General features: G+C 33.9%; 6 protein-coding genes across 10 annotated transcripts; 3 read left to right on the top strand and 3 right to left on the bottom strand.

Annotated features, from left to right (window-relative positions):
* The first annotated feature begins 2110 nt into the window (after nucleotides 1-2110).
* Nucleotides 2111-6814, top strand: LOC141389426 (uncharacterized). Of its 3 annotated transcripts, none has more exons than XM_073960890.1 (3): nucleotides 2111-2742; nucleotides 6023-6083; nucleotides 6156-6814. In XM_073960890.1, the coding sequence occupies exons 1-3, from the start codon at nucleotides 2717-2719 to the stop codon at nucleotides 6600-6602; spliced, it is 534 nt and encodes a 177-aa protein (XP_073816991.1). In that variant the 5' UTR covers nucleotides 2111-2716; the 3' UTR covers nucleotides 6603-6814. The 3 variants fall into 3 exon arrangements, with proteins under 3 accessions (XP_073816991.1, XP_073816996.1, XP_073817007.1); XM_073960895.1 differs by lacking the exon at nucleotides 2111-2742 and adding an exon at nucleotides 4715-5875; XM_073960906.1 differs by lacking the exon at nucleotides 2111-2742 and adding an exon at nucleotides 4715-5879.
* A 3441-nt stretch (nucleotides 6815-10255) lies between these two features.
* On the bottom strand, nucleotides 10256-11329 carry LOC141389411 (dnaJ homolog subfamily C member 17). The gene has a single exon (XM_073960867.1). The coding sequence runs from the start codon at nucleotides 11252-11254 to the stop codon at nucleotides 10355-10357; it is 900 nt and encodes a 299-aa protein (XP_073816968.1). The 5' UTR covers nucleotides 11255-11329; the 3' UTR covers nucleotides 10256-10354.
* An 87-nt stretch (nucleotides 11330-11416) lies between these two features.
* On the top strand, nucleotides 11417-12150 carry Dph3 (Diphthamide biosynthesis 3). Its single transcript, XM_073960922.1, has 3 exons — nucleotides 11417-11632; nucleotides 11690-11764; nucleotides 11824-12150. Exons 1-3 carry the CDS (start codon nucleotides 11525-11527, stop codon nucleotides 11899-11901), a joined length of 261 nt encoding a protein of 86 aa, XP_073817023.1. The 5' UTR covers nucleotides 11417-11524; the 3' UTR covers nucleotides 11902-12150.
* Nucleotides 12151-12382: 232 nt separating this feature from the next.
* Nucleotides 12383-14187, bottom strand: Arfip (ADP ribosylation factor interacting protein arfaptin). 3 transcript variants are annotated; one of them, XM_073960832.1, is made up of 6 exons: nucleotides 14114-14187; nucleotides 13671-13979; nucleotides 13103-13601; nucleotides 12871-13036; nucleotides 12695-12802; nucleotides 12383-12623 (listed from the first exon to the last, which is right to left on the bottom strand). In XM_073960832.1, exons 2-6 carry the CDS (start codon nucleotides 13834-13836, stop codon nucleotides 12579-12581), a joined length of 984 nt encoding a protein of 327 aa, XP_073816933.1. In that variant the 5' UTR covers nucleotides 13837-13979; nucleotides 14114-14187; the 3' UTR covers nucleotides 12383-12578. The 3 variants fall into 3 exon arrangements, with proteins under 3 accessions (XP_073816933.1, XP_073816922.1, XP_073816914.1); XM_073960821.1 differs by having other exon boundaries at nucleotides 14041-14164; XM_073960813.1 differs by lacking the exon at nucleotides 14114-14187 and having other exon boundaries at nucleotides 13671-14105.
* A 2460-nt stretch (nucleotides 14188-16647) lies between these two features.
* Nucleotides 16648-18113, bottom strand: LOC141389419 (uncharacterized). Its single transcript, XM_073960877.1, has 2 exons — nucleotides 17579-18113; nucleotides 16648-17003 (listed from the first exon to the last, which is right to left on the bottom strand). The coding sequence occupies exons 1-2, from the start codon at nucleotides 17998-18000 to the stop codon at nucleotides 16685-16687; spliced, it is 741 nt and encodes a 246-aa protein (XP_073816978.1). The 5' UTR covers nucleotides 18001-18113; the 3' UTR covers nucleotides 16648-16684.
* Nucleotides 18114-19217: 1104 nt separating this feature from the next.
* Alg1 (ALG1, chitobiosyldiphosphodolichol beta-mannosyltransferase) lies at nucleotides 19218-21086 on the top strand. Its single transcript, XM_073960786.1, has 3 exons — nucleotides 19218-19974; nucleotides 20144-20424; nucleotides 20489-21086. The coding sequence occupies exons 1-3, from the start codon at nucleotides 19412-19414 to the stop codon at nucleotides 20995-20997; spliced, it is 1353 nt and encodes a 450-aa protein (XP_073816887.1). The 5' UTR covers nucleotides 19218-19411; the 3' UTR covers nucleotides 20998-21086.
* The last annotated feature ends 2898 nt before the right edge of the window (nucleotides 21087-23984 follow it).

Genomic DNA, 23984 nt, shown 5'->3' with positions numbered 1-23984 from the left:
ATGTGCTATGAAATTGGCAGGTGAAATCGATTGGATTTTGTAAATGTAAATGTAGTATAAGAACGCATAAGTTTATTTTTTTGTATTTTCTGGTCGCGAGCCACACTAGAGAAATTTCACTGAAATTTCGACATGAAATTATGCGTCTCTAGATCAAGTTCCATAGTAGTGTAAACTCATGAAATTGCTATAGTGGGGAATTCCTCAGAACACGTAATTTCATGAAATTTTTTAATGAAATTATCTCTAATGTGGACCGGGACCTGTCGTGTACCATCCGACTTTGCAGATTGATGTGTTGACACGTCACACACGAAAATTGGAAGAATCGAAAAGTCGACTTTTCAATTGAAAGTAAAAATCGAAAATCAAATTCTAACACTGTTGGCCATGGTACAATAATACAGGTAGCATTATCATGCCAGCTGATGGTAACATAATGTGTCAACTGCATTGAATTGATGTCAAATTTTGACATCTTATGTTGCCAACAATTGCCGATGCGGCTACCTGTGTATTTGTACCATGCTGTTGGCAATACCATTCGAAACAATAATGCTACGTTTACATTTACGAAATCCACTCGATTTCATCTGTCAACTCCATATGTTAAACGTCAAATGAAATCCAATGGAACATCAATAAATATTTGTAAAGCAAATAAAATAAAAACTATTAAAACTTTACTACACGTATTTATTCAGCGTTATAATCGGTTAGATAGCAAAAAATTCAAAAATTATGCTACAATTTTCGGTTTTTGCATTAACAAAAATGCACGGTACAATTATCAAGGTAGATGCGTCGATGAATTGCTACAACAAAAAACAAGTATGCATTTTCACTCATTATTTTTACAAGGGAGTGGAACAGGAGACAGTCCAATTTGGTCCAAAATAAAATAAATTTATTTATGTGAAACAATAATATTAAGTATTTTATTACATTAACAAAAATTACGAAAATTCTCCATTAAATTCAATTCCAACTAAGTTTGTTTCTTCCGCCCTCCATTTAATCCATGTTCTTGCTCCATCTGTATTCCAGCAGCACGCAATTAGGAAATTTTCTTCTTGAGAGTTACCGCAAAATGTTTCCAAATTATTGTAAATGTTTACACGCTTTTCTGTTTTTTTTTTTTTTTTTTTTAAGAATTGAGTTGTGTTCCAGAACTAAAAACTTTTTACACATTTTACGACTTTTACACATTTTTTACCAGAAAGCGGTCCCGTACTTCCCGTACGTCAAAAAAATAGTAAAATGTTCACTTCTCTTTAAACTAAAATGGCGCTGAATGACGCTCTCTTTAAAAACTTTTTACGCGACAAATTTGAGCGTGTAAAAAATAGTAACATGATTGTCTGATTGGCTGGTATAATATTTTAAAATATCGATTACAATCGATATTATCGGTAATTCGTCATCACCATTAATTTGTAAATAAAAATGGCGGAAATGTCAATGATTTTGTTGATAGATCGCACAAGTGCTTCACACAAATATACATGAGAAAAAACAATTGATTTCATTTAATAAAAATACACAAAAATACAATGTACTTTTCCGAAAAATTTGTACGTGTGACCATGGACTTACTTTTTCGCATCCACAAAAGCGAAAAGTTGCGTAATTTCTATTCATTTCAACAATTTTAGAGGCTCATTTACATCTAACATGTTTTATAAAACTTGCGTCATTTAAATTGTCAATTCCATACAATATCTGTCAAATAAATGACGCAAATTCCCAAAACACCTGTTTTAAGTGCAAGTGTAAAGAGCATTTAGGTTAGGAATTTATTAATTCGATAATATCGATAGAAAAAACTATCTATCGATATTGCAATTTTTGAAAATAATCGATTTTATCGATCGTGCCATCGATTTTTTGCCAGCTCTACTTCTTATTCCACCATGATACTTTAAAACCGCCAAAAGTGTAAAACCGCCATGTCAACAATCTATTGGCAAACTCGAAAATCTATCATAAGATAATCGATTATGCGATTTTCTCTCCAGACAAAAGTCGACTACGATTTTTAGACTTCTGAACACAAAAAGTCGATTAATCTAAAGTCGACTTACCTATCCCTACACAAAAAGAAGCGGGAGATGCACACTTTTTCCTTGGCGTCGTTAACGTAAACTTCTAAACCGCATAGTGAGCGAGTAATCCGAACAAATTAATAAGGAAAAAAGCGGGTGATGCGGCGTCGTTTAAAATAATTGAAAAAAGATGGTTTTAATATCGAGAAAAGCCCAACCTGAATGTTTGCGTTACTGTTTATTGCAATTGCGATTTCCTGGCTGTTCGCAAAACTCTGATGATGGTCGGAAAGAAAAAATAACGGAGACTTTAATCGCCAATGGATATACCTTACTAGATGATTTAGAAAACAAAACCAAAGTGTATGTCGCTTGTCTGGGTGAGATTCTCCCCCCAAATAGAGAACAACCAAATACTACAGCATCAAATGTTTCGTATAAAAGTGAGGTTGATGATGAACAAGATATTGAACTGCGTACGTGCTGCCGACTGTTAAAAAGGGCTCATCTCAATAATCCTCCCAACCTGCAACCCGATGAATTGAGTCAGTTAATCAATTTAACATTGACACATGATGTTCGAGAATATTTTACAGCGAAACGTTTGGATGATGATGATGGTTTGGAGAATAAAATTGTTGTACAGGAACAGTTAAGAGCGGGAAAGGCGAATGAAAACAATGTTTTCAATTTGTTGGTAAGTAATAACTTGGATTATTGTTATCATATGCTTGTGCTTACGGATCAATCGATTTCAACCAAAACCGCTGAAACGCTTGGTTTTGAAGGGAAAACGCGTTTCATAAAAGAAAAGAGATTCCCGAGTAATATGGGCCTTTCACAAAAATTGAAATCCCAATACATCATTAAAAATTGATATTAAATCGCCAAAATAGCATCCAAGCCCACTGTGCAAATTTTGTTGCTATTTTTTTATTTTTTTAAATTGGTCCAATATTATAGAAGTTATGTGTATCTCGTTGCATGTAGTTTTTACAGAATTTGACTTTTTCAAGGCCCTTCAATAAAAAATCTGAAAATGTACTAAACTGTTTTGCTGATGACCAGCATCACTCAAGAAAAATCAGTTTGCAAAACACACTTTGTCGCTCTGCTAACTCTTGTCACATGCCAAAAATGTACATTGTATTTGGCAGCAACAAACATGGCCAGCAATCGAGTACATTGGCCTGTTTTATTTTTTTCTCTCTCTTCTTTTTCCCACTGAAGAGGCCATTTATGTTCTGTTTTTGACCAATTTGTTGTGTACCGAAAACTGACAACTACAGTTCAAACAATTTTGATGTTCATTCAGTCAATCACAACCAACAGACAAAAAAAAAGAAGCAACAACGACTTGGAATTTGTTGCCAAAATTCGAGAAAATTGAGGCCAAATAAATTGGCAGAAAAAATCTGTTGTCATAGAGTGGAAAAAAGAAACAACGTCAAAGCGAGACGAACGTGTTAAAAGTGGCAGGAAGATAAAAAAGAACAATTTCCCTCAAGATAGGACACATCAACGTGCCATAGACAAGTTCTAACAAATGACAGGACATGTGCTTGCACAGAGGATGCCATGAAAACGATGGCAGAGGTTAAGGGGCTAGTCAAACAACAAAATCCATCAATAGGTCACATCCACCACACCACTGAGGCTGGAAAGCATATTGTGTGTAGAGGAAGAGATCACAACACCTCCTCCTACCGCCACCCTCCGCCCCAACCGACTAGGCTATTTGTTGTCTCTCTGGCCTTACAGATGCTCATCTGACTGCCTTTCCAGCTATCGATTGAATTTGTCCCATTTCTATGCTTTGCTGAGCATTGCAAAAAAATCTGTATTTTGATTTCTTGTATTTTTTGTTGCTTATCTCCCAACCACCCTCTATCCCCTATGAAATATAGCGCCTAATAGAAAGCTTTTTATGGCTTCCATTGTGACGAGGTTAATGCCAAAGTAAACGAATCTGCTCTTGTATCCGTTCCATCCGCTTGCATTCGTTGTTTGGTTCAACTTTTTTTATTATTAAAGTTGTAGGGTCTAAAAACACACTCCTAGAAGAGGCCCTCAACCAAAATGTGCCTTACCGAAATACTGGAAAGTATGTTTGGATTTTTGAGACAATTTGAGGTTTAAAGTTTGGTCCAATTCGATTACGCCTTTGTAGAGTTGAGTTGAGTTGAGCACACAAAGAACGCGAAAAAAACGCACACACGAAAAACGCGAAACAAAGAACTGAAAAAAACGTACACACGAATTATTTTAGTGGAGACGGCTTTCAAGTTCTAATTCGAAATGTTATTTTTTCATAGAATGAAAAATAGACATTCCTTTGGAAAACCTACTATGTTTTCAGCACAGTTTCAAATACAAGTATTAAATTTGCCAACTTATATTGAAATCTGTTCAGATTCACAATATATATGGCGAATAACAAAAATGTTTTGCAATCGATGAATCCGAGTTTCACCCTATCAGAATTCGCGAACTGTTAACATCTATCTATTATATAAATCAGAAATGACGTTCGTACGTGAATCAAAAACTCAATCAATTCACAACCGATTTGCTTCGCGTTTGTCTTAAAATATTTGCATTTATCTAAGGAAGGTTTTGACATATTTTATTTTTTGATATCGCGAAAAAGTCCGCGGAAATTTGCAAAAATATATTATGAAGAAAGATTTTCAGCCTTTATTAGTACATCGCCCGAAAATAACAATGGCTATATAAATCTTTGAAATTGCACGTTGATCTAAAGATATACCATCGGAATCGGAGGTACAACAACAAATGTAAATGTTGTTTCCGAATATCGATAGAACGGTAACAGATATTGTCTAGGAATACATTTGCTAAATTATATTGAAATCGGTTTAGATTTGAATATAGCTCCCATTATATTTTCGCCCGATTTCATTTATTTGTTGCACGAATCATGCTATGTATATCCAATTTGTATGAAATTTGAAATGTGTCACGGAATTGGACGTGGAAGTCCGTGTACCAAATTATATTGAAATCGGTTCAAATTTGGATATATATATATATATATATATTTTTTTTTGGAATGTGTAACTACATTTGTTGTAGAAATGAGTATGTAAAATTACATTGAAATCGGTTCAGATTTGGATTATCGCATTATTTTACATTGCGTGTTTGAAGTCAACTTCGGTATCTACCTCAATGGTCTAACTGTCCTAGGTCCGCGATGGCATAGTTCCGACCTGCAACCTATTATGGACAGCCATTTATGAGGATAGATCGTACTACATGATCCTTTGGGTCGTAGCACTGTTGACCACTCATAACACCCATTTGTAAATTTATGCAAAAAAAGTCCACATAATTCAATTATTTTACATCCCATTTTACGAACAAATACATATAAGGGATTTAGAACATGGAAAATTTAACTTCAAATAGGAGTGGTATATGTTTTTCCTGAGAAAATGACCCCAATGCTGTAAAAAGACCAGGGGCTCAATTCTGTTCCTATGAAAATGTGAAATGAAAAATTGTATAAAGGAAATAAATGTCAAATGAAAAAAATTATAAAGAAAATATTTTTCATTTCAAATTTTCATAGAACAAGAATCCAGACCCAGCTGTGCTTGTGAAATGAAAATAATTTTTCTTGTCACAATGAAATGACATTATTTTCAAAATCATTACTTTGGAAAATACCTTGCGACCGAGCAACCAATGATTTTGAAAATAATGTCATTTCATTGTGACAAGAAAAATTATTTTCATTTCATTGCAAGCAGCCTGAAAAACAGGAACGGGATTGGATTTTAATCAAAGCGAAGCTAATCAGCGCAGTAAGTATGTGTTCCATCATTTCCATCATATTAAAGCGATTTATCAATGTGTGTCCGTCCGTCCGTCCATCCATTAAAAATTGTCATTTTACACCATTATTTATTGTTCATACATTTCCTAAATTCATTTTCATTTTTCATTTTCAGGAACAAACCAACAATGTACAACAACAACACAATGTACCGAAAACGACAAATGCAGAAATATGTAAGTATTATATTTTATTATTTTTTTGTTTTATTTTTTATTTAAATATATTTGTTTTTTCTTTTTTTTTAGGGAACCATAATGGAAATCCGAACCCTGATAAAAACCTGCATCAATGGCAGCCAGACACAGTCCACCACCCGAAATACAACAGAAGAGGACTTCGACTGTGGGTGCCGCCTATGCGCTCCAAAAGTCAAGGTGGAGCGCCGAATGAAGAGAGAACGAGAGGTGGGGGCTGTCATAGATTTAACGGGGGAGGACGACGTGGAAGAGGTGCTGCCACAGCAGAAAGACAACTTGGAAGAGCACCTATTGCAAGTAGAAAAGCAGCTGTTGGAGCAACAAAAGCAACAGTTCGCTGAACAGATGCAGCAAAAAGTGCATGAGATTGAGCAGTTGCAAATGCAACTGCAACAACAACAACTGCAACTGCAACAGCAACATCAAAAAATGCAGCAGCAACAAAATCAACTCAATTTGGCAAACGTAAATTTGGTTTGGATTTGGCAAACGTAAATTTGGAATAAATTCAAAATTAATATTATAATTATTCATCCTATTTCACTTACCATTACTTACTTACCATTACTTACTTTACTTACCATTATTTCACTGTACTTACCATTATTTTACTTTACTTACCATTATTTTACTTCACTTACCATTATTTTACTTTACTTACCATTATCTATTGTCAAAACTCAATAAAAATTGTATTACAAAGGCAATAATTGCGGCTTGAAGCTTGTTTAAAATTTTTAATGGACAGACACACATCGCTAGAAGAATCATTCATCATTTATCAGAAAGGATCAATAAAAGCACCCTTTTTATCAGAAAGGATTTACAGAAGCACCCTTTTTATCAGAAAGGATCAATAAAAGCACCCTTTTTATCAGAAAGGATTTACAGAAGCACCCTCATGGTTCACACATACGCAACAGTTGCTGCAATTTTAAAATTCCGTTTTGACCGTTTTTCTTATGTTTAACAGAAGGGTTGCATTTTTTAGCATTTTTGTAACAAACGTACTTTGTGAACAAAAATGTACTATTCATGTACCAAAAAAATTTGAATTGCCAGTAATAAAAAATAAAATTGTGTGTTTATATGAAATAAAGAGGCTGAAAAGTTTGGCTGACTTCATAAATGCAGTATGATGCGTCAAATGACATCGTCGCGACTTCATAAATGCAGCATGTCTTTTTATTGACATCGTCGCGACTTCATAAATGTCACGCGACACATCACACTGCGCAGCAATTGCCGAATTTGTGCAGTGTTTCCAAGTGGACTGCACACCAATTGACATTTCTTTAGTACTGTTATGCCAACTGACATTTGCAAAGAAAACAGGAAAAATACATAAGAAACTATTAGAAATGGCGGATTTGTGGTAATTATTCAATATATTAAATTTATTTTCAAAAAACGGAATTGTATAAAAAGTAAAGCAATGTGTGCGTTCATGAATGCAGCAAAATGACACGTCTCTTTTTTGACAATGTCAGTGTTGCCACACATATTTACTTCATATTTTTATGATATTGTCATTTTTTGCAATGTAAATACTGCATTTATGAAGTCAGCCTATGTGTGTGGCATTTTACAAATAGATGAATTGGGACGAAAATCAACCATACAGGTAAAAATTCCTCCAAAAATGTGTGATGCAGAATTACCATAATTTCATTGTACGTTTTCTACCCATGTTTGCTACTTTTTTCTACCCCTGCAGAATGTGAAAATGAAGGTAAAAACGGAATTGTAAAATCGCTGCAACTGTTGCGTATGTGTGAACCTACTTTATTTTGGTCGCTAACTTACCGAAAAATATCGTTAATTGCCGGATTATAAGCATTTTAATTTTACCGATATTTGTCGGTAAATCAGAAAATGAGTTAGAGAATCGCAGTAATGGTGTGTCTTTTTACGTGATAATTTGTAATAATTATTACGAAATGTTACTAAATGCTAAGTTCTGTAAAAAAAGAGCGAAATGAGATAACAATTTTGAAAGTTGTTTGCTGAGAACTTGCTAAAGGTTGCTAAAAGTATTTTCCTCAGCAACATTTAGCAAGGTCGAACAGCTGGTTTTTAATAACCATGATAATCGACTTTTATCTTGTAAAAGGGTTGTTTACATTAGCCATCAATTCATATGACATGCAATTTTCCATCCATTGGGGATTTTTCTTGCGCCATTTATTTTTTGCGTCCACACTAGAGCTGGCAAAAAATCGATGGCACTATCGATAAAATCGATTGTTTTTTACAAATTAAATATCGATAGATAGTTTTGCCTATCGATATTATCGGAACAAAAACCCCCAACAAAAGATTCATTGAAATAAATAGAAATTTCGCTGTTTTTCGGATTTGTGTGAGTGAGAAAGTAAGCCCGTAGTCACACGTAGACATTTTTCGGAAAAGTAAAATGTATTTTTTGAATATTTTTATAAAAAAAGCAATTATTTATTATCCTTTACATTTCTGAGAACTACTTGTACAAAATGTCAAGAAAAGCATTGACATTTCCGCCATTTTCATCTCCAAAGTAATGGTGTTGGCAACTTAACGATAATATCGATAGCAATCGATATTTTAAAATATTATATCGAAAATATCTAATGTTGGGAATATCGATGGTTTGCCAGCTCTACGTGTGAGTGCATTAAGCGCTCGGCACATACGGTGCGTTGTGCGACGCGCTACAACAACCACATGAAAAATGTGTAAGTGATGCCAAGTTTTTTGAAAAACAACAACATGGCTGGCGCATTAAAGTTAAACATAATTTAACTGTTTTGGGACAACGCATGTCCCAACGTGTCACTAAACGGAACGTATGTGCCGAGGGCTTTAGTATTTTTCGAACTGTCACTTGCATGTGTAAACGGGGGTTTAATATAAGAAAAAAAGTGTGTTACTTGTTGTGACACTTTTTCGAAAGACATGTGTCACTTTTTTCAGAAATAATACTTTTTGTGACACTTTTTGAAATTTTCTAGTTTAAATTTTCCATCATTTTTTTACAGACAGTCAGGTTAACAATTGTTTACATTTTGTAAGTGTTGATTTTATTCGACCTTTTTCATTTATGTTAGAAATAAAACTTTTTGAGCTTTAGGTCAATGTGGATTTTTATTTATTTTATTTTTCCAATATTTCGCAATTGTACAAATTGCATCCGCAGGGAATATGTAAAAATTGTAAAGTCAAGTAAACTTAACCCTTTCGACCCCAACGTTGCTTATAAGCAATTTCGATTTTTAGCATGGTTTAATTTGAAACTGATGGGATTTTCTCATCAAAACTCGCATTGGTTTGGTTAATTGAAGTTCTGAGAATAAAAAACAACAGCAAAAATATCAGTTATGTGACGATCGACCTATTTATTATGCAATATTCACTATGAAGTCTATCAAATCGCGCGCTATAAAAAAATAGTGCATAAAGTTAAAAAAAAAATATTTATAAATAATAATTTTAAAAAACAAATACGCAGTGTTATTACTAACAGGTATAGTCATATAACAAAAATAACATTTTGAAAAAATGTGGCATTGTTCCTTTACAATATTTTTTTCTTTTTTGAAGTTGCTTATAAGCAACTTTGGTCCACGGTGATAAGGAAAACCATTGAAATCGAAAATATGAACAAACCACCTAAACGGCTTTGCCTATCATACTAAGGTATTATTGATATATAATATTATATCAAAAATGATTCTTAAAGAATAAATAGCAAGCAATTTGTATGTTCTTATAAACTTGCTTTAATTTATTAATGCCATGAAATACTACCTCAACGGCCCGAAGTTGCTTATAAGCAACTTCCAATATCTGGTTCCCCAATAACTCCCGAAGTTTCAAATCTTCAAAAATCCTTAATTTGGAGCTAACAAGTATTGCTATCACGAAAAAAATAATTTTTAGACATTCGGTTCTGGAGCGGGACCGAAAGGGTTAAAAACTATGATAGGATTCACTATTGGGTTGTTTTTCTTTTCGCTAGTTGTATGCATAAAGTATACTCGAAACGAAGTCAACACGAACAATTTAAGCAAGAGATAGTCATTTGTACGTAGCAGTATAGTTTTTACATACAATGCGTTAAATATGAATCCGCAATGTTTGTGTTTGACTTTCAACATAATATTGAAATCTACTATTACTCGAGTACTTGTACTTTTTTTAATATTGTTTACGCGAAAACCTATTTCTGGCAAATAAGTTGATCAGTAATTTTTATTCACTTATTTTATTTATTCATTTTCTTCTTCTTTTAGCATTTGTTCTATTAAACGTTTACGTTCTTCAGCTTGTCTCAGTTTTCGCATTACCAAATCCTCATAGTCCTGCGGTGCAGCTGGGCGACTTTGTTGTGGCGAGTTGGTTACATTCGTTTTGGAGGACTCATCTATCCAGTCTATATGCAAAGGATTTTCAATTAGTCCTTTCTCGTATAGCTTTGCCATTTCAGCACCTTCTCGCGTCTTGAATTCGATTAGGGCGCTACCATTCTTTTTGCTCATCACTAAGGCTATAATATCGCCATACTTTTTCATAAATTTCATAAGATTATCCTCAGAGTACCCGCCATTTGTAGTGTCTTTTTTATTAGAATTCCATTTTATTTTCAAACGATGAGGTTTTGGTGGGGTGTTATCTGATTTTTGTTGCGTTGCTAATGAATTCTGCAACTGCTCCCTAAGTAGCCTTTGCTCCTCTTCAAGTAGCCGAGAACCCTCTCTTCTTAAACGTTCAATTTGATCATTCAAAATCTCTTCGTCCGTTTTCGACACTTTATATACGTTTTGACCTTTTGCATAGAGATTATTTAGTGCATCTTGTTCTCGCCGTTCCAGATCCTCTTTTAATTTTTGTCGTTTGGAGTCTAGTTGTTTATGGCGGACTTCGGCTGCTTTCCTTGCCTTCCAAACTTTATCATACGCTATCCTAGCTGACGCATCTGTTAGTATCTCAAGAGCCTTGGATAACTCGTGAAATAGTTCAGCCGCCTTTGGATTGTCTGGGTTTTTATCTGGATGGCATTCCAACGCCTTTCTGCGGTATGCTTTTCGAATGTCACTTTCTTCAGCTTCAATGTCAACACCCAAAATCTCGTAGAGATTCTTGTCACTTAATTTATTGGAATTTGCCATTTTTCAAAGGTTTTATAAAATCCAAGTGTTTGGTTGAAATTGTTGTTGTTGGTGTTTTCTTTCTCTTTCGAGTTTGTTTAGAATGATTATGAAAAGGAAACTGCAAACTTTCATTCACATTGAACAAATAGCCCAACGTGCTCAACGTTTTCCTATCGATTTATATACCCCTATTTTTAACATGAATCACGTTTTTGTTTTGATTCGTGTTTTTTTGTTTGGGTTTTTAATGAAGTAACATTTAAAAGAATTACAAAAAACCTTTTAAAAATGAGTATTTACCATGATGAGGTGGAAATCGAAGATTTTGAGTATGATGAAGAGGAAGAAATGTACTACTACCCCTGCCCCTGCGGCGACCGTTTTCAAATTTCTAAAGTAAGTGACAAATTAGATATTTCTTGTGGTTAGTTTTGTATAACATTTATCTCACAGGAAGAGTTAATGGAAGGTGAAGAAGTAGCAACTTGTCCAAGCTGTTCTTTAATTATCAAAGTTATTTACGATCCGGTAAGTAAATAGCAATATTTTACCGTAGCAGTTTATTTAAAATATATTAATTTTTTTAGGATATGTTCAAGGCAGAAGATCAGGATGATGCTATACTCAATGAAAAATTGACACAATTAAAATTGGAAACGAATTAAAATTGCCCATAGTAGCATTCATGGATACTAGTGTTTGAATGGAAGAACCATCCTAGATCTCTGATTGATCAGGACCCCCTAAAATGCTGGTATATTAGTGAGAATCCTTGAGGGAACTGATCTTTATCATTGATAAGAAGTATTTTCACCTTGCAACGATCCATATTATATATGCACAACACATGCATATATTCTGTATACACTGCATATAATCCGATAATAAAGTAACAACACATTTTGTAAAATATAGCAATCGTTGTTTTTGCTATGTGGTGAAATTTGTTAGTGAAGTAGAAATTTCTTTTATTTTTAAAATGCAATCCTGTCTACGTGTAACATGATGCTGACGTAAGACATTTTCAAATACTACGCATACGCAGGGGTCATAAAATCTTTATCAATGACGTCCGTATAACTAAAGTCCAACTTTTACATTTTACCTAAGGGAAGGAAATTGATGTTTGAAGTATACCACAAAACATTTAGCATTTTAATATATAGTTCGTAAATATATTTAGTACATAAAAAGCCATAAAAATACATATACGTACGATTTATTCATTTTATGTTTGTTTTTAGTTAAATAACCATAAGAATATATGAATGGACAAGAGAAAATACTTTTGGTTTTGCTTTTCAAGGAATATTTGAGAAGAGATTTTCTGTAAAACGAATTACTACTGTTCCAGCCAAGACCCTGTTACGGAATTAGGAGATTTTAACTGAAAGAGAATTTAAAAGCAAATGGTTAAATGTGATTATTTCAAAGTTGAAATATGTTTGCAATTAAAACCTTTATATTGAATTGCTTTAGAGTCGTTTCAAGAGCGGTTGCATTTCCAGAAAAGTAAGCAGAAATAGCATTGTGCAAGAGCACTAATTGTTTATGCATAACTTTGATCTGAAACAAGGATGGAATTTAACCAATTACTGATTATGCTAGTTGGGGGACATTGCTGAGTGACATACCCTATTTTCATCCAAAAATTGCATTTTTATAGCTACGTCATCTCTTAATTTTTCGTAAAGTTCTTTGTGTTGTGTATAATTCTTCTGTAAATCCTCGGCTGTTGATGACTGAGGTATTTCAGGTTTGCTATTTTCCAAGTCCATGCGATATGCATCAAACTCAATTCTGGAAGTGACATTCGAAAATGAATTAATAAGCTGTAAATTATGAGCATATTCTTTTATTCCTTACCTGGCAGTTTCATATTGCCGTATCGTGAGTAGAGTATCGTCAATAGTTTTATTGCACAATGTATTTACTGATGATATGAAAAAATTAAGGGCATTCAAAAGTAATTCACCGTTTTTAGTCAAGGATCGTTGGGTTTCGGAGTTGCAAGTAAATTCCTTCTGAAGCTCTGGATTCTTTTGAGCCAAATCGGCAAAGGCATCTGCCAGCGCATGTTGAGTTACGACTACATGATGAAAATGTGAACTAAACGCCCTGGCCAGACGTAAAACGGACAGGTATTTGCGCTGTGTATCACGCAACTGTTCAATATGTGCCTCTAGTTCAGAGTCCACAGTCCGCTGAGACTTTCCAAGTTTTTCCAGCATTATTTGCCTCGTACATTTGTACGTCGATATACTCCAATTTTTTATACTGTCAATCTTCGAGGCACCTGTACGAAGTAAGCTGGTATCTACACTACCGTTGTGTGGGCTTCTTGGAGACATGGGCGTTGTGGGAGCTGAAAATTAATTCCATGAAGAAATTTTAATTTACATTGAGTATATTTCGAAACAAAACCTTTGCTCACCTGAGTGGTTTCTTAGTGACAAGCTTGTGGGTGGCGACTTAAAAGGGGGTGCGCAGCCACTCGAATCCTCTGTTCCTGTATGAACTGCATTATCGCTTTCATTCATGGACGGCGTATCCTTAAGCATCTCATGTATACTGCGTTCTACTCGTACCGAATGAGCCATAATCAATTATTCAGATTTCCTCTCACTTTTTTCGAATATATCCCTATTTTTCTGCGATAAACAGATCAGAGTTCACTGACTTCGTTGCAAAAAATAAATTTTCTCGATTCTTTATCTGTTTGGTGGTGGTTGGTCAAAATCGTCTTATAACAACCAAAATAAGTTATTTTAAACTTAGACAAGTTATATTCAAAAGTTCATTACTTTTAAATTATTTACATCACTCATAACAAAAATTATTGGTTTATTGGTAGATATTTTTATGGAAAAAAATTACCGTGAAATTGACGAAAAGGAAGTAGATCAAAGATACGAGTCGATTCATATTATGCCGCCGTTCATTTTACCACAAAGTCGCATAAAAAGGACAAGAACCTTCTAAGGTGGGTTCACAGTGCACTGTATAACATACAGTGTGCAAAGAAAAATGTTCAGCAAAGTAAATATTATGGCCTGTTCCAAAACTGCAAGAATCTACTAATTTTTAATATTTTTTTCAATTTCATAAAGGCAAAATTGTTGTCGTAGTAAATAATAGTACCTTCTTGCAGGCTCTGGAACAGACTATTAAACGTGTTTGCACTAGCGCTTTTTGCCGGGTTAACCTTCCATATGAGGATTTTTTGAAGTTTGCGCTATGGAATTGGCATTTGAAACCCAGTGGGTTTTATTAATCCGGTTAAATGCAAAAGGGTATTAGTCGCTGACTTCCGAAACGTCAGTTGCTTTGTAGTCGTGCATGAATCTAAGGGTTCCTAGATCGAGTTCCATACTAGAGTAGTAGTGGGGAACTCCATCTAAGAAACCCTAATATCATGTATCAGTCTGTTCCAGAATAGTAAGAACCATGGCATAATTATATAAGGTATATGCTTGAATTACAACTAACAAATTTACAAAAACAACATTGTTGTTATTGAAAATTTAATGGCAAAACAATATTTGAATAATAGGGTCGTTCTTAAAATTTTCTCAGGAAAAAAATAAATACATTTTGAAAATCCTCTAAAGTAGAACAAATTTGAATCAAAATATAAAGCATTCAGAACTGTCGTATGTAATTTTTATACATATAGGATGAAAAAAATTATTTTATGGTAGCAAATTTCTATGTTTCAAATTTCATGCGTAGACACTTTAACATTTTGAAAAAAAAAGTAAAAATACTGATTGTCACTTCTACTTTCTATAAATGTGCCTTGATAAGAACCTATTAATTTTTATTGGTTGGACGAGTAATTGTTTTCAAACTACGAAACCCAAACCAACACTTTTTAGGCCCATACCTATATACGACCGTAAACCCAGGGCGTGTGTTGTGAAAAAAGTAGAACACATGTATTCTTATGAGAACTACCGAAAGTTGAACAAATTCAACAATGACATAACGTTATTGTTTGTATGTGTGTATGTTTTGTATTTTAAAAACAAAAGTCCAACAAAACATGAAATACAATTCATTGCAAAGGAAAATTATTTGTTTTACGAATGAAAACACACTAGCGTGAATTTCATTAAAAAATTTCATGAAATGAGGCGTTCTTAAATCGAATTCCCCACTACAGCAATTTTATGATTTTACTCTACTATGGAGGTCGATCTAGAGACGCATAATTTCATGCAAATTTTTCAATGAAATCATTCTAGTGTGGACCGGGACTAATCGTTTTATTTCTCGTTTTAAAAACGGTAATATTTTTGTGGTCGATTTATAAACGATGTAATGAATTTTGATATTTTTTAGGAAAAAGGCTTGAAATTTAAACACGGATATAGAATACATAAATTTACATTTATTAGCCTTATATTTAGTATATTTTGTTAAGAAAATTTTTGATATTTCTATAAAAACACTGATCAAAAAATCTACTTTGAATATGTTTCTTTCCTCTAGATTAGTGAAGACATCCGCTTAATATGTTGTTTGCACTGTTTGTAAAGTTCTCCTCATGTAATTGGCCAAGAATTTCCACACTAAACTTCCAATAGGCAAATTTAAACAAGAACACAAATTTATTTCATTTGTTATAACATTTTTCGGCTTTTGCCGAAATGCAGATTAGGGATCACCAGTCTGTTTTTTTGTTTGTGGGAACTTAATGAAATTGAAACCACGTGGAATTGAAATTCGATGCGGATCCCACACATCTAAAACCAATTCACTCGTTTTGGGCAAATCGTTTTCATTGCAAATCGATTCGAAATTCATCACATACCTGATTGTTTATTTGTGTTTTATATCCTTTCCGCATACGAAGTAGCGGGCACTTTGCTAGCATTATTAATATTTGGTGCTTCCACCTTTATTTTGAATTAATTTTTGTATTCTTTTTGACATATTGCTTAGAAGTTTGCTGTAATTTTCAAAAGTCAAGGCAGCTTATGTACTCACCCCTTTATTTTGGAAGGATTGTGTACTAAATCCACTGTTTTAAGTGTCCGCAAAGGTTTACAATTGTAGTAATGTCCGATTACTGCCTAGGCGAGTCAAGTAACTTCATTGTATTGTCCTGGAACCAATCCTAGACATATTGGGATGCATGCTTTAGACCGTTGTTCTGCTGAAAAATCCATATAAAATATTTTTCTTCTGTTTATAGCAACATTGTGTGGTCCAATATATTTTTGTATTGGAAATGGGTCCCAGCATCTGTAATGTGATATATGTATTGATATGGTCCCAATGATCATAACTTACCCTAAAAAAAATGACGAACTGAAAGATGTATGCTTCCTGTCATTTCAGAAACCATTTCTTTCTTTGTTATTGTTCAGTCCCCAAAAGTTACCATATTTCATATCTACCGAGCAGTAAAATGCAAATAGTACATGCTATATTTGGTTTGATTTATTCTAATACATATTCTTCCCCATTACTTGACTGATTTTTATTCCCTAATTTGTTTATGTCCCCCAACTTTGAATACTCCACCAAGTCTGTTGTGAATTTTTTCACTAAGTGTAAAGCCTGCATTTCACTCATTTCAATAAGTGACGATGCCAAAAATTCTCCAAAAGCTTTAAACTTTTTATTGTAGAGTTCTTCGTGGTCTATGGAATTATTAGCGCGATATTGTTGTGTAATTTGCTCATCAATGAATTCCGTATCTGCGGCAGGCTTCTCCAAGTTATGTATTGAATGTACATCATTAGTGACACAATCATTCCTAAAAAAACAAAAACCATACAGTGTGTGGCTTAACTCTAGTTTAGTAAAAACTCTCCGATTTTTCTGAAATTTTTTTCAAGAGGTAGATATTGTTGCGCTGATCACGGAAATGTATAATTTTATTGGGGGAAGGACCCGGTTACCCGGTTATTGGAGCCGAAAATCCGGGTACAAGTGGTCATATGATGGGGATTAGTTTCAGGTGGTCAGGTGATACAACCCAGAAACTGATTTTTGGACCCGGATTTTTCCATAAAACCCGCAAAGGTCGAAAATGGGCCCGATATTGGTGCCGCTTAATGTGTGCTATATTTTGTAATACCTTCTATGGATCCAGAGATATGGCCCTTAGAATCTTGAGAACACTGTTCTGTAGGGCTCATTTTGTACCCGGACTTTCGGGTCCAATAACCGGGTAACCGGATCCGTCCCCCAAGAAAATTATACATTCCCATGATCAGCGCAACAATATCTACCTCTGGAAAAAATTTCAAAAAAAAAAAAATCGAAGAGTTTTTACTAAACTAGAGTTGTTGTTCCCAGTGTTTTTTCAGATGCTGTTATGTTACTCACTTATCTATATCGTTTTCCTCGCCATCACTTGACGATCCAACTGGTTGGGCTGCCGGCAAATGACCACCACGCCGTTGGAATTCAATTAAAAAAGATATATTTTTGTAAAGGGGCCATGTAGATTCCCTAGATTCTCCATCATATGATGCAGGATTCAGCTCCATACGTCTTTTTTCCACATTATAACGATTTCTCAATTGAAACATTCTGTTCTTTACCAAATTTTCAGAAGTACTTAGCGCCAAAGCTACTTTTCGCCAATAACGATTCACTTCAGCTTTATTACGGTAGTTCTGGTGCTCGCGATCATATAGAACTGGATACTTCTTAACCTCCTCTATCAAAGCGCTATCAAAGTTTTTTATGACCTTAGACTCGTGAAGCCTAGGACGACCGCGACGTCGCTTCATTAGAATAGACATTTGGTGTGATACAGTAGTTAATAACGTAGGGGTTTCGTATTGTTTCTTGTATTATTAAACTAGTTTTTATTTTTGTTTACAGTTTTGTTTACTTGCAATTCAAATTGAATTGATTACACATTAGCCTGTGCTTTTTAGCATATCAGAGTTTATAACACTGTAAATGTTGACGGCGTACAATTCTTTTAATCTCACACACTTATGCTTGGTTTACATTCGGCGTCGTTTTGTGATTTCGAAGGCATTTCGTGATTTCGCGCGGAATCAAGCAAAATTTATCATGATTTCGCATACAAAAATGAAATCATCTCATTTCGTGATTTCAGCGAAAGCAACATGGAAATCACAGTACATATGATATACAACCTTGCTTTTGCCTAAAAAAGTACCAAAAGTTGCAAGACTTTTCGCGTATTACAATAAACAAGGTAGATGTGCGAATTGCTGCAACAAAAAATGTTAATATCAACATTTGTAAACAATGTGAAAAAAATATTAAATTACTTTGTTAAAATGCTATTTTTCATTGTGTTCCCGTACAAGTTGTTGTAAATTGAATTAAGGTCCCGACACATAAGAAGCATGGCATTCTTGCTGAAGTCATATCTGATAAAAGACTAAAGACCAAGCTCGACCTAGTAAAAAGATTTCAGAATCACATTTGAATTAGGTCGAACTTGGTCTTTAGTCATTTACCAGATATGACTTAAGCAAGAATGCCATGCTTCTTATGTGTCGGGGCCTTAATTCAATTACAACAACTTGTTTTGAAAATTCACGTTCGATCAGCTGCGCATATGCATCTACCTTGACCATTGTGATATGTTTGAAATCAACAAAAAATAAGTGTAAACACCGGGGAGTACTTCAGAATTTTGGTGAAATCCAGTGGATTTTGTAAGCCAAGTGTAAACTTGGCATTAGAAGAGGCTTTTTTATGCCAAATGATTTATTCATTGAGAAAATGTGTATTAAGAAAATTTGTATTTCTTGTCATCATACAGGAGTCATAACCTGGTGTATTGTATCCCGAGGATCACCATTAAATTCTATCTTCGATGTGAAGAGTTCATTTCATAAAAAAAAAAAATTTTACACATTTAAATGTTAAACTGCTCAATCTCTAATTTTGCCGACGGCTAGTTATCAAGCTGATCGGAATATTATTAAAGCCGTTCATTTACGGACATAGCAGCTATGTGTTGAAAACTACCATCCAGCTATGGATTCCCTTTCCCCAACCGGCGATCTCAAATTTGTTTCTTCTGTTGACGTATTTACTTCCATAAAAAGTTGGTTGTAATAATTTCTATAGGACTGGGTCAATTAGAGAGCTATTTGTTTAATTTTCAAAAAAAGTAGCAACTTTCGTCTCATATAATTTGTCTGAGTTATTGCGACACACATTAGAATGGCCGAACTAAAAGTTCGCAGCAGAAATGTGTGCATCGTTGTACTAGGCGATATTGGACGGAGTCCACGTATGGAGTACCATGCCTGCAGCTTTTTAGAACACAATTACAATGTAGATTTAATAGGATACTTGGAAAGTCAGCCGCTGGAACAACTGAGCACTGCCCTACCCAGATGTAAAATACATGAACTCTCTCCAGTTCCTGTTACAAATTTGACTCCAACATTGAAGCTGATTTTCAAAACATTCTGGCAAACTTTAAGTTTACTTATTGCTTTGGCCTCAATACGAAGGTCAAATTTCCTTTTGCTGCAGAATCCGCCAGGGATACCTGCGTTGGCTGTTTGTTATTTGTATTGTCTCATAACACGGACAAAGTTTATAATTGATTGGCATAATTACACGTATACGATATTGGCACTTGGAATGACAGGGGGAGAGAAAAATCGGTTTTGTCGTGTAGCCAGATGGATAGAGAGAAAATTCGGGTCAAAAGCAGATGCAAACTTCTGTGTAACGAAAGCCATGAAAGAGGATTTAACGAACAATTGGAACATAAGGTAACAATTAATTTAGTGACTCCCAAATGTCAGAGTATGTATACAGAATTATGAAGTATCATAAGTAGAAGTTTAAAAAAAAAAACTGCAAATTACAGACGTATACTTTGCTTGCTGTAGTAGTTATGTGTATGTTGGTACCTATCTTAAATCATTTATTTGTTTTCAGAAATGTAACCGTTTTGTACGACAGACCTCCAGCGCAATTTCATCCAATAGACCTACCAAAGAAACATGACCTCTTTATGAAATTGTCTAAAGAGTATCCACAATTTTTACCCAGCTGTTATGATGATTTAAAGGAATCAGGAGTCGTCGAATGCACAGCATTAACACAGAAGCTTAGTAATGGCACAGTACTTTACAAAACTAGTCGAATGGCCATACTAGTGTCATCAACAAGTTGGACACCAGATGAAGATTTTGGAATGCTGTTGGAAGCTCTAAAAGGTATCATGATTTTCTGATATTTCCATTATGTCGTTAAATTTTAATAATTTTGCCCTTTTTGTAGTTTATGAAAAGGAAGCTCAAAATAAACCACAAAACTTTCCCTTTCTTCTGTGCATAATAACCGGAAAAGGACCACAAAAGGAGGAATATCAAAAAAAGATCGAACAACTGAAATTTTCCCATATTGAAATTATTACACCATGGTTAGATACTGAAGATTACCCAACGTTATTGGCATCTGCTGATCTTGGTGTATGTCTCCACTGGAGTTCGAGTGGATTAGATTTGCCAATGAAAGTCGTCGACATGTTCGGCTGTGGCCTTCCTGTCTGTGCGTACGATTTCAAGTGCCTGAATGAATTGGTTCGATCTGGACAAAATGGCTTCATATTTCAAAGCCACCAGGAGCTCGCTGAACAACTGTTGTTCTGGTTTGAAAACTTTCCCAGTAATCCAAGTTTAGTGGAGTCCAAGGAGATCTTTAGAAAGAATATGTTATCATTCCAAAATTTAAGATGGCACGATAATTGGACCAACGTTGCTCTACCCATATTCAACTCCTTTATTTGATAAATTTTATTTTATTTTTATAAGCGGAAAAACCAAAAATTATATACAATAAAAAAATTTTTAAAGCAACATTTTATCCTAGGATCATATCTGGCGTCTTTTATTCAACGGGATAAATCGTGTTAATTTATAGTTTGTAGAAAAATTTCCTTTAAACAAAGGCCGCTGTATACTAAGACCAGTAAAAATTATAAGTTCTCAGTAATAAACATTTCAAAACAAGTTTCTCAATTCATTATCATTTACTGAACATTTGTGTAAAAAAACAATTTAATTTAGTTTATTGAGACTAATAAATAACATTAAAGGATATTTTTACACATAATAATGAACACTTACGACTATAATGTACTATCGTAATTATATAAAGGGGTCTACAGCATAAGGCTTTAACATGAATGTGAGAAGTTTGTAGAGGGTGTTACATAAATGAATATCGCCCCTGCTCCCGGGGCTGATTAAAGAGTTTCTTAATTCTAGGGGTTGTGTACTTAAAACTAAGGGAAGCAGATTAATAAAAAAAATAAATAAATAAAAACAAAAAAAACGGAAAAAAAAACTAAAACAGACACAGAAATACCATCAGAGTGTTCATTGTATTTGACTAACCAATGTTCACCTGGCTATTTAAAACTTCAACCATATGTTAATTTTCATGAAGAGCCAATCTTTGAATGAACCTTTCTAAGAGGTCACATTCGTAGCTAGAAAGCCGCTTAATTTTGGAATGTGTTTAAATGAAATTATTAGAAAATCTTCTATTAACGGATTTGAAATTTTTACCGATACAGAGTCTCAGAATTTTTCTTTCTAGAATCTCAAGTTCTTTCATAACAGTCGGGGATATATTGAACCAAATAGGGAACCCGTAAAGAATGACTGGTGTAAAAAAACAAACATTCAGTAATATAGTCTGTTACAAAACTGCAAGAATCTGCTAATTTTTACTATTTTTTCCGATAACATAAAGGAAAAAATGTTATCGTAGTAAAAAATAGTACCCAGCAAAAAGTTGGATGCAGTTGAATCACTACAAGTGTACGGTACATTTGCCGTTGAAGTACATCTTTTCCTATGAACTCACTTATGAATTTTACAAGAGAGCGCGCAGCTAGTATGCACTCCATCTTGCTTCCACAGCACACAGCTTGGATGCACTCCATTTTCGATCCAAATCACAACTTTTGATGTAGTGTTTTGGATTGAATTTATTTATTTATTTATTTCAAATATTTATTATAATAAAAAATTACAATAAAATTATATAAAAAAAATAGCACTAGCATCTAAGGCTATCGGCTAATGGATTGAATTTAAAGGCACTCTTCGGATTGCATTTTTCATCAGTCCAAAGATGCAATTAAAATGCAAGCCATTGCGAAATATCCCAAAATAAATGAAATGCATTTATTATTTGTGTAAAACAAGAACACAAAGAACTTTATTATATAAACACAAATTAAAAAAGTGGCTTAAGACGGGTTTACACGCGCACGCCCGATTTACCACAGGTAGGTCTCGTTGCCCTGATCACAAAAATATATTTATCGCCCAGATGTAGTCCATAGTCCCGGTCCACACTAGTATGAATTTCATTAAAAAAATTTATGAAATTAGGCGTTCTTAGCTCGAATTCCCCACTACAGCATTTTTATGATTTTACTCTACTATGGAAATCGATCTAGAGACGCATAATTTCGTGTCAAAATTTCAGTGAAATTACTGTAGTGTGGCCCGGGACATACTTCCCGAGATGTAGGCCTTCAAAGTTCCAAAAACATATATATGTTTATAGCTAGGTTATTTCTTATCCAATACTGCTATAAATCCTTAAAAGAATTTAATTATCTGCATCAGGCGAATGCTTATGAGTAGACATCGGATTTTGCATATTTGCATATTTTTTAATATTAAAGATACGAAGATTCTGATTGGACCAAAATTCGTTTCAAAGAAATCTAAATTCAATGGCAGGGTCATATTTCGTATTTATTTTGCATATTTGCATATGCACAAAATATGCAAAAAATATGCAAAATATGCAAAAAATATGCAAAATATGCAAAAAATATGCAAAATATGCAAAAAATATGCAAAATATGCAAAAAATATGCAAAATATGCAAAAAATATGCAGAATATGCAAAAAATATGCAAAATATGCAAACAGATTTTGGCCGAAAATCGTCATAAAAGTCGTAAAATTGTCATTTAAAGTTAGAAAAACCATAAAAAAATACATAACAGTGTCAAAACTAAGACTGTTGACCGTATAACGTCGATTTTTTTCAGCAGATTATTATGTTACTGAGACCGTTTACGACAGTGTGGTGTAGGGTATAAAAATTTGGTATCGTAATACAATTTTTTATTATTAAACTCTGTAGAAATATAAAATTTGATAAAATATCAAACGTTTTATGTAAAATTCAATATTTTCTTTTTTGTAGCATCTTAATTTAATTTGTAGCATAGGGCTGGTTTTAACTCAAAGGACCAAATCGATCTTGGATTTTTAGCCGGGGAGCCGCCTATACCTTTTAGTATTGTTAGATTTTAAAATTGCCAAAGTTTGAGCACATTTCGAATATGTTAAAACGTGATACTGGGGCCTCGAAGTTATGAAAATCTATTTATTTTGCTATTTGGCGACTTCGACGGACCATATATGTGGAACGGTTAAAGCTACTTGCCCGTATTATGCATTTAATTAAAAGCTATTCTGTTCTTAACATTTTTTGCTGAACAACAAAGTACGTAAGTGTTACTGAATTCGAGATAATAAACCCAATGTCCCGAAAAAGGCCTTAGGGCAAAAATGGTGTCTATTAAAAAACAACTTTTTTCTTCCTATATTATCAAATTTTTGCGAATGAAAACTAATATATTTTACTTTATTTGAAAATGCTGCCTATTAGGGCGAAGATCTATTTTAATTCATTTCTCGTTGGAGTCGAGCTTATTGACCGATGATGTTTGCAAGTGAAA

This window comes from Musca autumnalis, unplaced genomic scaffold (genome assembly GCF_047663935.1).
Source record: "Musca autumnalis isolate F117 unplaced genomic scaffold, ASM4766393v1 scaffold_1, whole genome shotgun sequence".
NCBI classification, from domain to species: domain Eukaryota; kingdom Metazoa; phylum Arthropoda; class Insecta; order Diptera; family Muscidae; genus Musca; species Musca autumnalis.
Note: the sequence above shows the minus strand (reverse complement) of the source record. Positions and strands in the feature narration are given on the sequence as shown.